We start from the raw sequence: 14603 nt of genomic DNA on the forward strand, positions 1-14603 counted from the left end.
TCCTAAAGAAAAGGACAGCATTTGATCCGACAATTGAAGAATGTAGAATGTAGATAATATGCCACAATATTGCAACAATTTTATGGAATTGTAAGTTTATCAATATAGGCACATATGACTATAATGTAACGACTGTCATTCAAGTCAATATGAAATAAATTAATAAGTACAGATAGATGCATATTAAATGCTAAATATGGCTTTTATTTAAAAAGAAGATGTTTTTCATAAGGACTACTTGGGGAGTTGTCTGGCTAATACAATTTAATATTTCCATATCCATTTATTTCAGGGGACTTCTTTTTTATAATTCCACATATATATTTTAGGGGACTTTTATTTCATAATGCTGCATTTATCTCCTTTTCCCATCTATTATATTCAAATGAGCGTGGCCTGATTATCTCGGGGCCTATGGTGCCCTCACCATAGGCAACGAACCCTGTAGAGTCAGAAGGGCACTTAAAAAAAACAACGGGTTGATATTCTCGGGTCCAGTGTCTGAGATTTTCAGAGAACGTGGGGATAAAAGGATAGCATAGTCTTCTTGGTTTGGACCGCAACACGTTATCAGTCGCCTAGTGACCCAACACCATCCCCCTATGTGTTGGAAATCGTTTATTCAGTGATTCAGTGCTATTCCGGTGCTGTTTCTTTGGTCTGAATCTTTTGATAATCACGCCTCATTTGAATATAACAGATGGAAATGAAAACAGCTGGGAAATGAATGTGGCTTATTGATATACAATGCTAGTGATATATATATAAATGTGGAATTATAAAATAAAAGATCCTTGGAAAAAACAACAACAATATTGACTGATTTATGCATATATTATAACTTTGATAAATGTATTTCATAGGAATATTCATTTATTTATTAATTTAACATCAACCTAAATTGCATTCCATACATAGTTGAGGTTTACTTTGTTTGTTCTTCATTCGTTCTTATTAAGAGTAAAATATGCGCATAGAAAGACTACATTTCCCACCAGTCAGTACACAAACTTTTTTCCTTTTCAGTTCACTTTTTTCTTCCCCTTCAGCTGATCCAGCTGCAGACGCTGTGCGACTGCGCAAGACTAACCTGCCTTACGTTTTAACGGACATTTTCTGCATGCAATTTTCTCAGAGATCCTCGGATTGAGTTCTGCGCTACTTATTTTTGTTCTCCTACGTGTCTACGCAGTTTTCGTTTTGTTCGGTAATTGTTTGCGGAGTCTGCTCGAGGACCGCTATGTTGTCAACGACTCTGTCTAAATACTAAATTTAATATAAATCGTCAATTATCGCTTTTGAGAAGAGGTTCTCAATGAAAACCAACATTTACCAAACTGAAGACTAAACAGTAACAAACTCCTGCTGCGTGCGATTACCATCAACTCCCATGAGGGGCTAGTTGGCGAGAGCAGCATTTAGTGCCAACGCCTTTCCCTTCCCAGTCCCTGGCTGCTGCTGGGAGCTTGACGAGCGGACTGAAGCGATTTATTTCAACCAGTTAATAAGCAACTCTGTTCAGACGAACAGACACAAGGAAAAGTTGGTGAAAATGGGGTGTACCATAAGCGCCGAGGACAAAGCTGCCATGGAGAGGAGTAAAATGATTGACAAACATCTGCGAGAAGATGAGGAGAAGTCGTGCCGAGAAGTCAAACTTCTCTTGCTTGGTAAGAACACGAGCGTGTCTCGGTTTTTGTATTATTATTATAACGTTAGAGAAGTTATTGATGTACATGGTAGAAGTTATCCGACTAGGCCTACTGTGCAAACGAGTAGGCCTACCTTGTTTATGGGCAACTGATTCTAGGGTGACAGTCTGAAAGACAAATCTAACTATTTTTCAAACTTTATCGCAGTTCATATAAATCATATTTCTTTGTCAAGGTTAGCATGACTACATCCTCCAAATATTTGTTTCATCAACTTTCCTTCACACACACACACACACACACACACACACACACACACACACACACACACACACACACACACACACACACACACACGTTTAACCATTTCTGAGGGCTCTTCCTGTAGGCATGAGTGAAGTTGGTGGTCAGTGTCACCTACACATAAACTAATTAATCGGCCTATGTTGTAGCCTGGCACATTTGACATTTCTAATCATGACACTATTGCACAAGCTGTTCACATTTTGAGTAAACGGAAAGTTGCAAACTGTTTATCCCCGCCCCCCCTAAACAACTTGATAATGCTTTGGCTTAATTGTGAAATACCAGAGGGAATACCCTCTGGCCTCTGGTTCGGGGGTAATGACATCAGCTTCCTGGTGTGATGTACCAACCTGCCCCACAGGAACCACAGTATCTGTCACTAGTCATGGGGATGTTTGGCCCTGTATCCTATGCTTCGAAGGTGGCCAAACATTGAGCTTCCTTAATGCACTATGCAAATCATAGAAACGAAAGGATGAAGTGGGTTACAACACACACTATGATTGTGTAAAGTAAAATCAAGTGAGTCAAAGTTGAAACCTCCCATAGGCAGCCACAGACAACTAGAAGATGATCTGTCGGATGGAATCAATCTTGTTCATAGTTCTTATTAGGAATAGTAAAATGTTATGGTTAAATAACCTTTATTTATAATGTAGAGTGGACCCATTGGGTGCTATGCAGTAGTTGTGCATCTACTGGGCAGATTCATAAACAGGCCTAGCTAGGACGGTTTTCCATAGCAAGCTACTGTTCAGTTACCCCAAACAATGATGATTATGGTACCGAGGGACGCCATGCACTTTGTAGATGCGGCCACTCTTTGTAAGCACCCTTTCCAATTGATGTATTGGGTCCATGTGTCATCACTTGGAGCCATTATACAAGGCTGCCATAGATGTTGCTAATGGGGCTGTTATGCACTACACAGCAGCACAGATACATTCCCCAGACTCGTACCATGTGTGTAGGTCTCAACCTCATCTGGCTGAGCTCTGGTGATTATCTGATTCGTGATTGGAAATGTAACTGTATATTGGACACACGAAAATAGTGTGTATGGGTGTGTTCTTCTTTTCTTTCTTTTTTTTACATGGAAATATTCATTTTTGTAACCTCTGACCACAGGGCTAATGGAAAAAGCAATTTTCCAGACAATTCCCTCCTCTTGTCTGTGTTGGAACTGTTGGTGGGGGGGGGTTTGGATTGTTCCAACTCAAACTTGTGAAGGGGGGGGGGGTGTATCTGTTGGGTGAGGGTCTGAGTAAAGTTTGGTTTTTGAAGCTAATGGAAGAAAACCACAGGGTTGAGCCTGCTTCCAATGGAATTGAGCTTATTTTCTTGACCACAGATCGTAAATCTGAAAGAATCTGAGGTTAGCATTCTGGTTAAATGAATGTTGGATGATCCAGCACAGGCCATACTCACCGGGTGGAACCGGTCCTAGCCTCTGGATGGGGGTTAGACAGCGCTATTGAATGCCTGTGTAAAGATGGTCTTCTACGCTGGCTGATGGCCATACTTGATGCTAAGCCAAAAATGCCATGAATGGGCCATTCGGGAGAGCCCTGGCCAGCCTATTCTGAGCTGCATAGCTCCAGACTTCCCACTAAATGTCTCTTGTTGTAGGCCCTTATTATGAACAGACATTTAGAGATGTCCATTTGAGGATTGATATGAATCAAGATATGATATTCGGCTATGGAATCCTTTTCCAAAAAAGATGTGTGTGATGGTGGCCTGAAAATAATTGTGTATTGGATGTATTACTTCTGCCTGGTGCGGCCTTACAGAAGACATTTCTAGTAACGGTAGTACATATTCTAAATATCCCCATAATCATATCCTCAATACAGTAGTTCTCGATGTTCACTGGGTTTGAGCTTGGTCACGAATGGATTTCATGGTTGCCACTCACTCCAGATGAAAGTTAATGTCTCACTGATTGTTTGCAAGTGATGATGTGACATTTATCTGATCGGACTGGTAGACCGTTATCTAAGCTAGGATACCCCAGCAGCTTCCTGCTGCTGCTCTTCTGTCATTTCTGGATGGGGGTTGGCAACCTGTTTTGGAATGAGAGGCAGTAGGGCTTGGATCTGGCAGAAAACAGCTTCAGTTAAAACAGCCTGTTGAACCCTTGTTATTGTGCCCTGTGTGAACCCTGGTGCCTGGAACAGCTTGATATCAGGGGGTTAGTCGAATAATATTGGCTCAACATGTGAATTGTTTTGTTTACTTGGATTTTTGGTGATCTACTTGAACACTCGAAAAAGGGTGGTTAAAGTTCCAGGTGAGTTTTTAGCATGTTTGGGAAATACTTCCAAATGATGGATAACAGAAAGCAGTAATTGAATCCTAAATGTGCCCTTAACCCCTCCCTCCAAACAATTAACCATGCACACACATTTTACCCTTTTAACTGAGAGGATGGTGATGTGAAATGAGCCGACTATTGGTTCTAACAAGGTGCCAAGTCCTGCGTCTAACCTAGCAAACTGCTAGATAACTTATTGGCTTGGCTGATCAGCTCGGAGCTAATGACCAGCCAAGCCTGTAGCTAATCCAGCGGGTTGCTAACCTAGGAGTTAATAGTAGCCAAGCCGGGAGCAGTACAAGCAGGGTGCTAGCCTCAAACTTTGGCATCGATTTGAATCCATTCTAGGACTTTGAAGAAGTAAAAATGACATAAAACATAGAGGGTTGTTATTATTATCAATCTTCTGAGAAGGGGACTACTCAGTAGCCTTCTACTTTGTTTATCAGCTGACATTGAGATATTATTATACATTTCTTTAAGATATTTGGTAGGTGTGTATTGGAATCATCGCTCTGTGATACGTTACAGATATTTTTATGATGTTCACTTAAAGAAACGAGGGAAAAATAACATTGAATAATTTTTTCGGAAAATTATGTTATTGTTTCAGTAGCTCCATACTTGGCTGTTTTGACTCGTAATCCCTTTTGCTGCTGCAAAAACCCAGGATTTTTGGATTATCATTTGGGTCTACTTCCCCGTTTCGAGAAACCCAGACATGATGCGTATGTCTCTATTTGCCACTGACTCACTTAGTCGTGTAAATATGACCTAATGGCAAACAGAGTCCTGTGGCTTCATTTATGTTATGCTCTGACGCCTGGCCCTAAGAGTTGAATCAAATGGTGGTTTATTGCAGCAGCTCTCTGTGAGGGAGTAAATCATAACTGTCCAGGTCACCATGCGGCAACCTCTTATCCTGGTTTTGCTGCACAATGGTCTTTTTCTATTATGCTACACTGGCCTGGCTTGACTTGGTGCCACTGGGATTGCATCCCCATTACATGGCTTGGCTACCCGCTTACATGTGGGTCTTTAACTGATGACGCGCTTGTCTTGAGTCGCCCCGGCCCAGCTCGGCACCTTTACACCGGGACGCATACCAGGGCGTCGTGGTACTCCTCGGCATGGAGAAAGGCCAGATACACCATACCCACATGATGAGGAGGTCGTTAGGGGCTCACACACTATATGCAAAACACTATCTTCAAAGAGGATTCTAGAACTAGTGGGGAAACACTTTGAATATCATGGCTCAATCTTGACTTTATTTCCATGTCTGTTATCACTGCCTCATGTATACAACCATTGTTCCTCTTTCCAGGTGCCGGGGAGTCTGGCAAAAGCACCATAGTGAAGCAGATGAAGTAAGTTTGAACCACTCATGACCAACTTCCCCTTTTGGTTTTGCTTGGGCACTCTGGGTTTCCTTCGGTGATTTACTGACTGAGGGACATACCATCTCTTCCCCAACCATTGCTTCCTTGTTAGAGGTTAATGGTGCAGGGAGATAGACATTTTCTAAAGGGGGCACAGTTTTTGGATCTCTGTGGACACCACAGTTTATATGTGATGTGTTGCTGTGCTCAGGCTGAGGAGAAAGCCCTCCTTTTACATAACATGCCAAACAAAAGCATGGGAGGCCAGCCTTGCCCTGGCAGAACATGAATAGACCAACCCCCCACACACATACATACACACACACTGATTCCCACGTTAGCCATGGTGCAAACTCACTCTAGCACAAAATGTTTAAGCATTTTTAATCAGTTCAATCATTATACACAAAATTCTCCAATAGTTTAAAGTTAGGGGGAAAAAGTGTTTTAAAGCTGATTTTTTTTAATTCAACCTGTGTTAAGTTTGTTTTTCTGAAACATTTCCATTTCAGGATCATCCATGAAGACGGCTACTCAGAAGAAGAGTGCAAGCAGTATAAAGTGGTGGTGTACAGCAACACCATCCAGTCCATCATCGCCATCATCAGGGCCATGGGCTGGTTAAAAATCGACTTTGGGGATGCGGCCCGTGCGGTATGCCATACCCCAATCCCCCTCACCCTCTCTCTCCCCATGCAAATCCACCTAAACTTGAACCAAAGTGGGCATTGAAATACATTTCAATTTACATTTTCTGGCATTTAGCAGACGCTTATATTCAAAGCGACTTACAATAAATACATTTGTCATAAGAAAGTGAAACGATATATGGTTGTCGGTACAGTAAGGATGTTCATAGAACCAAGTACAAAGAGCTAACAATCGCTAGGTTAACCCATTCCCTGTATACAAAAAAGATAGCTAGGATAAGATGCTACATAACTAAATACTATAACTAAACGATATACAATAAGTGCGTACATTAAGTGCCAGGACGTACAACATAAAACAAGTAGGAGGGTTGGGAGGGGCGGCTATGCAGCGTCTAGGCGAACTCTGAACTGGTGAGACGTACACCAGATTGACATTAACCTGAGGTGTTGTGTCTGACGGCAGAACGACGCCCGCCAGCTGTTTTCTCTGGCCGGCTCCACGGAGGACGGCGTGATGTCCACGGAGCTGACGGCCGTGATCCACCGGCTTTGGGCCGACGAGGGAGTCCAGGCCTGCTTCGTCCGCTCCCGGGAATACCAGCTCAACGACTCCGCTTCATAGTAAGGAGGAGTCTGGTCTTGCCTCATTAATCCATCTAATAGCTCTATATCAATCGCATCATGGTTACGACTCCCCATGTAATCAAATCAGTCCAATGCCCATCACTTGGTTTTTCTCAATTTGTTAATCACACCACTTGATCATCCACGTGATTTGGTTTGAAGAAACCTAATTTTTCCACTGCAAAGAAATGTCGTGGGCGTCCATACTCTTCACTCTCCCAGTCATATCCAGCTTCTGGCGAAGTAAAGCTTGGTCATATCTTGCTTAACCATTGTTTGATAATGCTGCTTTGTTTCTCTTGTTGATTTATAAATCCTAATTTGAAGTATTTTTGATTCAGAGGCCCAGGGAGGGAGAGTTTCAGAGGGCGGGAGGAAGAGGGGGGAGGGAGGAGAGATATAAAGGGTGAGTAAGGAGAAAGACTGGTAGGGAGAGGGCTGGAGAGAGGGAATTTTGCAGAGCAAGACAGGTCTTGCTCTGCATGCCGTTTTCATGTTTTGAATGTCTCTTTTAGCTGCTGACATTCCAGAGAAAGCAGAAGCTAATAATAGAACGGTTCTTAAGAAAATGTGTTGTGTTATATCGAAACATCAAAGTGAAGTACCATAAAGACTTCCAAAACTGATGACATACAACATATTCTACTTACCCCTACATATCTATGAGTACATCAAAGCAAATAATTAGTTGGTATATACGCAGGATTTCGAAACACGGAAAAATCTGCTTAAAGCAAGAGGTTGGCTTCTTTCCCGATGCTGTCCCGTTTTCTCTCTCTGCTGCGTCACGTTCAACATCACAAGCGCGGCTGAGACGGGGTTAGTAAACTATAGAGCAGCATGGAGGCCCGTGAAAATGTAACAGTGGATACTTTTTTTTTAATCAGTTCCTTATTCAGTCTCTTTTTAAACTCGGGGGGGGGGGGGGGGGGGGGGAACTCAGAAGAGCTCTATTTAGGCACCAATGTCCGGAACCTGAGCGAGCGTCATAGCATTGTGCCTGAAAAGGGTCCTGAATTTGCATGCGTTTCCATCACTTCCGTTTTGAAGCAGGAGCCGATAAACCCTGTAACTACGGTGGAGTAATTTGTCAAAGGAATGAATGCCCATTGTAACACTGCCACCTGAGGAGGAAGGCCAGATGCTGGTCGTGTTGGGGGGGGCTTTTTGTGCAGTGGGAGAGGGGGGTTTATTGCCTCTCACTCACCCCTGTCCCGAGGTGGCTCGGTGTGAAGGACAAGTCTAGTGTTGTTTAGAGAACAGCAGAGGCGTCCAGGCTGGAGGTGTGCTGTCCACATGTTGAGACCAGAACAACCAGTGCTGGTTCTGCTGTTTTTACTCTACTCACAAGCAGCAGCAACCCTAACTAGTGTTTATCCACCATCAAAACACAAACCCTTATTTAGTATCATTCCGCACACTCCTCTGCCTTTTTTTGTTTTTCTACCTTACCGTGCCTCACAATACTATCACTTTTTTAAAGTATTTTTGTCTCGTCGTTGATCTTCTTTGAAGTGTCTCTCAAGTAGCTGTGAACCATGCCTCAACAAATTAAACTAGGTCAAGCACATGATTAGGGACCAAACCTCTGAATGTGACCATAGGCACTGTATTCCTCTGTGTGTATCACCACTGATTGTGTGTGTGTGTGTGTGTGTGTGTGTGTGTGTGTGTGGTGTGTGTGTGTGTGTGTGTGTGTGTGTGTGTGTGGTGTGTGTGTGTGTGTGTGTGTGTGTGTGTGTGTGTGTGTGTGTGTGTGTGTGTGTGTGTGTGTGTGTGTGTTGTTGCTCAGCTACCTGAACGACTTGGAGCGGATCTCCCAGTCCAGCTATGTCCCCACACAGCAGGACGTTCTCAGGACCCGCGTGAAGACCACTGGCATTGTGGAAACACACTTCACCTTTAAAGAGCTCTTCTTCAAGTCAGTGCACATCACTCTTCACTGCTATTCTCTACTACTCTCCCTTTTCTCTTATGTCTGTTTTACATTCCCTGCTCAATAAATCCTCTCCTGAAATGTTTTTAATCAGGTGTTTAAATAAAATGGAACCTCACAATAATGATTATTGGATAATGCCGTAAACTACCATTGTGTCCCAAATAAGGCCACGTTACGCAACCTATGGTGCAATACTAATGATACGGATTAACCAAGTATAAAGTAGTCCCTTACTCTATGTAATCTTGATATTGTTATAGGCCTATGAGGCAAAAATGGACATTCTTGGCCTGGCATGATAATGTAGTGTTTGTGTGAGCCGAGCCAAGGTCACTGCCTCATAGCTCCCACCTTGCACACTATCGGATTACAAGCACGGTGAAAGAGGATGCCATGTTTTTCCCCGTGTCGCCCACACGTGGCATTAATCCTGTCTCTCGCTGCCTCCAGGATGTTTGACGTGGGGGGCCAGCGCTCGGAGAGGAAGAAGTGGATCCATTGTTTCGAGGGAGTCACCGCCATCATCTTCTGCGTGGCCCTCAGCGACTACGACCTGGTGCTGGCGGAGGACGAGGAGATGGTAGGGGGCGGAGCCCAAAGCCACCGCCGACTGGCAGCGAACGGTCGCCTTGTGTAGCGCTCTTTTTGTTTCCGTTCGCCGGCTCAAGCCGACTACTTTCAATTCCCTGTTCTGGTCGACGTTTCCCGTGGCTGGCTTGTGATTTCGTGGTGGCTGGTATCACGCTGCACAGCGCTCTGTGACACTAGCTCTGTCAATTTGGTGTCTAAATGACCACCACCATGGTGTCAAAGGGGGAGGATGGGGTAACACCACCTCACTTGTCTTCTATACAGGAACACACAGACAGACACACATACAGAGCTCAACCAACCACGCATTGGTTCAATCGCTGATACTGTTGCCTTCAATTCCACTTATTGCGACATGTGTCTTGTGGCTGACCTTATTGGTTTGGTATAGTTCGCACCATCAATGTTTCATACAACATCCCCCCCTCTCTCCTCTCAGAACCGCATGCACGAGAGCATGAAGCTGTTTGACTCCATCTGCAACAACAAATGGTTCACAGACACGTCCATCATCCTCTTCCTCAACAAGAAGGACCTGTTTGAGGAGAAGATCAGCCGAAGTCCCCTCACCATCTGCTTCCCCGAGTACTCTGGTGAGACCCTCGGAGCAGGCCATCACATAAAGGGCTTCCTTCATGCTCTGAGAAAACCCATCCGCGGATGTCGCACGCCCTTCCATTTCACATTCAGTTGACTCATTGACTGCAAGGAATTCAATTGGGCTAACGCAGTGGCAGGAAACGGCAAATATCATTTTGAAATGGTTTCAGTGAACGTATGATTTAAAAGATTGCACACATTTTCGAAATGAATGGCACAACATCTTAATCTACTAAAACGGCAGCCCTGAGACCTTTAACGTACCCCATAACCCAGTGGTAAAAATAAGGAAGACTGGGTGTACCCCTCGTTCCATGGATCGCTAGGCGAGGGTTAGCTTTGCAGGGATGTTTTACAATGAAAATTGCAAAACAGATATTTCGTCATCTGACAAATGATTCATAACTCCAAACATTGAGTGAACCAGATTTTATTTGGTGTTTTAATGTCGTGCCTAACACGCCATGATCATGTGTTTGGTCCAAATGTAAAACAATATGTTTAATGGCTTTTTCTAATATACTTTTCCGGTTCAAAGTGTTTTAAAATAACCGATGTTTTGTGACACCAGGCACCGGCACCTATGAGGAGGCCGCTGCTTACATCCAATGCCAGTTTGAGGACCTGAACCGACGGAAGGACACCAAGGAGATCTATACCCACTTCACGTGCGCTACAGACACCAAGAACGTGCAGTTTGTGTTTGACGCCGTCACCGACGTCATCATCAAGATCAACCTGAAGGAGTGCGGGCTGTATTGAGGAGAGCGTGCTGTATAGAGGAGCTGGACCCTGCTGCAGGTACACACTGAGGCTTAGCGCTGTGTTTTAACACAATTGCATTGTGGGACATTCTGAGCCCAATGTGTGAAAAACGGGCTGGCATTTACTGGCGGTGTTCCTCATGTTAACTTCCTGTAATCCTTAGTCACAATTTAGTTTTGTATACTGATCTTATGAAAGTCTTCCGCACTAACCAGTTAAATTAACAACCAGTTTACAGCCATTCACTGCGGGAATTTAATCATCATTATATATTTAAAGAACTTTGTAGGTGGAATAATATTTGAATAAAAGTCGATAAGCATTTCCATTTTATGTTTCCGTCTTTCTACAGGATATGGATGGGGGAGCCCGATCGGGACCTTGTTGGCTGTTTTTTAATGCAAGTAAACGACATGTTGTTTATGACATTGTTGCCCCACGATTTGTGTTGTGCCTTAAATCCTCCCTTTTGGGAAGTACTTTAGTACTTTGGTAGAAGTAGTGAACTGGCCCACGTCGTCATGGACATGGGACCACACAGAGTTTTAATATGAGCGAGGGACACTTTTCACTAGTAGCGTTGCAGGTTATATTTATCGGTTGTATTCGTTCACAAATCTGATCTGACTTTTCACTTACTCAGTAGAATCAATTTTTTTAATGAGACACAATCTAATAAGGAGAAAAGCTATTTGAGAATTACTGTGGCAATTCCTTTGGTGCTCTTAAGAAGGGGACTGGATTTCAAATATTTCCTCCAAATACATTTGACAAGGTTATATTGGCAATTGATACTATGCACAAGGACCAACAAAAACTGCTTGTTAATCACTCCCTACTTCCATGTTCCATCTATGAAATGATATTAGCCGTTTTTATTTTTTCTTCCTCTTAATTGTAATTGTCAAGTACATCATGTTTCATTGATTGCTCCATCTCTTCTGCCTTTTATTGTTCAATTTGAATTTTGAGTTGCACTTTGGTATTAGAGGATTACCTAGTTCTGCTTGATCAGATGTGTGTATTTCATAATTTATGTATAGATGATAGTTTGTGTGGATCATGTGTATATAACCCTTCATGTCTGAATTGATCAAGGTTCAGGGTATCATAGTTTCATAATCTGAACCCATTAGGTTTTAACATTGCAACATAGCAGTGTATTAACTGTAGTTATCTTTACTTTGTATTCTCTATATATTTTTATACCTCCTTCACTGCAGCACAATGTGGGGCAATGTGAAGGGACAAAGTTGGAAAGAGATGAATAACTCCATCAATGTTCACTTTTCTTTTTGGAAATGAACATGAAACTTTTAGGTAATTTTAAACATTTTAAATGTTTTTAATTGTATAGGTAGTGGCAGAAAAATAGTTTTAACAAGCATACCAACAGGGAAAATGTATTCATTATTTTTCTATGACCAACTCTTGACAGTTATAGCAGAATTTGCCAGCAGAATTAAGAGTGAGGTTAGGATTTGACATTATGAACGCAAATATTGAGGATGAACTAACAAACATGACTTGCATGTGTGAATCAATTTGAAATTTGTACAGTGGCGTGTTTCATCTAAAGCGGATTAAATGGGGGCCCAAAGGGGCCGTTCTTTCTCCTGTCTCCTCGCGTTTTTTTGACAAATCAAAGTAAACCGAATTCCACGAAATGTAGGAACGAACCCCATGTGTGACGTAAAAATATATCTTGTATCTAGTACACTTCAGTGTTGAAATTATCTTATCGCCATCTCCTGGAGCACAAGCTCTAACAGGGTTCCCACGCGATTTGGAGAAAGCTACATGTCCTGACAAATCGCACACTTAGCCTGCATAACTTACGTCATGCTCGTGTGGGGGTGTGTTCAGTCACCGACTAAAAGTTGACTTTGAAAGGAATATTGAACTAAATATCACTCACTGACAGAACTACTACTTTACATTTCTGAACACGTGTTTGGAAGCTGTATTATATCCTTTATTTCACCTTCATTTTATACAATGATCATGCTAACTACAACAGAGGGTTTAATATGAAGCCTGGCTGTCTCTCGCCTCCATAAGGAATCTTTCTGTTAAATACAGACACAGGTTCTTGTCCGTTCTGAGTAAACTTAATATCCTCGTTTCCTCAATACTATTTCCTCAAATCTAAAAAATACTGTGGAAGTTTAAGAAAAATTGCCTTCATTTGTCTATACATTTATTAACAAGAGTGCCTGGAATGGCAAATCAAACTACATAAAGTCATGAAGAATTATGCTACTAAAGGAAATCTGTGATTTGTTGGGTGTTTCCACAGTGCAAGCCAAAGTCCCCTCTAAGTGTAGTTAGGACAAAAATGAAGTATTTGCATTCCTGTGGATAATTACTTTGATTTAATCATGAAATGCCTGGAACGCAACATTCCTTTTGCCTGGGTATTCGAATGTGGTGTTGAAATATGTTGGAATAAATAATTGAGTGGCAGATATAGATAATAGGGTTAGGATAGGGATACAGATCAACTGTGTATTCAAATCTACCACAGCCAAGTAGATTGAAGCACTTCATTTTACTTATTTACTTATTTTACATAATCACTACATTTAAAATGATACTTTCCAATAATGGAATGGAGCATGAAGGGACATATCCCTGATAGTGACAGGGGTGTACATACAATGCATGAAGTCGCATTGGGGCCCAGAGCTCTGAGGGGCCTGTGTTTGGGGGCCCTTCTCTGCCCGTTCCCAGGCCTGGTCGCGGCAAATTTTATTTGGGCTGAAAAGGCGATTTGCTGGCGCAAATGAAGGGATTATCGGATATTCTTGAAGTTGACTGCCTGTATGTCAACCATAATGTTTTCGGTTCAGTTGTCATCAAAAAATATATATGAAAGGTTTCTATCATGCTTCTCATTCCAAAGAGTTTAGGGAGACCGCTACCGTTCTTCCACAGAAAGGTTAGGGAAATGCCCTCGAAAAAGGTAGGCTTGACTCTTTATTTTATATACCAATGTTCAAAATTCAAATTTGGATAGTCGATAAGATAATGTAAAACCAATGTGTGTTGGTTACACTCGTATCTTGGATGTACTTTTACTGTTATCAATTATTTCAGTGTATTTGGAGTCAAAGGGTTGGAACAAATAGGTTCACAATGCCTTACGTTTACATTTATGAATTTGCGGGGAAGGGATATGAAGGTATACTAGGATCATATAAATAAGGCGACTCTGAGAAGCAGGTGAAGTGAATGCATCTTTATTTCATGCCTCTACAGTTCATAAGAAAGGATAGACTTTTACAACCCCTCTTCAAAAAATAGCATCCCTCTATAGAGTTTCCCTTGTTCATATATTCCATATAAGATTTATGAATTATTTGTCTTTCAAAATATAACCATCTACTTTTATGTACAAAGAATCTCTACAATGTTTTTTATTCAACTTTTTAAAATATAGGACTGGTAAGTGGATTGAAATAAGGGAAAACTATTTAGCAATAAATACATGAACAATGGGGTTTGTAGTCTGGAAATAGCATAAAATCTCAGAATATTTGTCATATTCGATTAGCAACTTTTCTTTTACAAATACAATATCAAGACTACTGTACTTAATAACAAAAACAAGTTGCATCGTTGCTATTTAATAAATTAATTTCACATTGATAATTTCATGTAATCCTTTTACAGGGATTTCTGTTTCATTTATCCAAAGTAAAGGTGTCCTATCACACAGTAGTCAAATAATAGGAAGAAAGCAGATGGACTGAGCCACGGTTTTCCAAGCTT

At 41.9% G+C, this 14603-nt stretch overlaps 1 protein-coding gene across 1 annotated transcript; it reads left to right on the top strand.

Moving 5' to 3' along the window:
• The first annotated feature begins 1051 nt into the window (after positions 1-1051).
• Positions 1052-14586, top strand: LOC130381780 (guanine nucleotide-binding protein G(i) subunit alpha-3-like). The gene is made up of 9 exons (XM_056589543.1): positions 1052-1670; positions 5603-5645; positions 6170-6311; positions 6774-6931; positions 8727-8855; positions 9324-9453; positions 9904-10057; positions 10636-10865; positions 11182-14586. Exons 1-8 carry the CDS (start codon positions 1553-1555, stop codon positions 10824-10826), a joined length of 1065 nt encoding a protein of 354 aa, XP_056445518.1. The 5' UTR covers positions 1052-1552; the 3' UTR covers positions 10827-10865; positions 11182-14586.
• Positions 14587-14603: the final 17 nt, after the last annotated feature.

This window comes from Gadus chalcogrammus, chromosome 1 (assembly GCF_026213295.1).
Source record: "Gadus chalcogrammus isolate NIFS_2021 chromosome 1, NIFS_Gcha_1.0, whole genome shotgun sequence".
Lineage (NCBI taxonomy): Eukaryota > Metazoa > Chordata > Actinopteri > Gadiformes > Gadidae > Gadus > Gadus chalcogrammus.

What these genes read in the sequence shown, in the direction of transcription:
- LOC130381780 (XM_056589543.1), top strand. Translation starts at nt 1,553, where the DNA reads ATGGGGTGTACCATAAGCGCCGAGGACAAAGCTGCCATGGAGAGGAGT. An exon ending in ACCATAGTGAAGCAGATGAA is followed by an intron (nt 5,646 to 6,169) that starts GTAAGTTTGAAC and finishes TTTCCATTTCAG; the next exon opens with GATCATCCATGAAGACGGCT. An exon ending in CTGCTTCCCCGAGTACTCTG is followed by an intron (nt 10,058 to 10,635) that starts GTGAGACCCTCG and finishes TTGTGACACCAG; the next exon opens with GCACCGGCACCTATGAGGAG.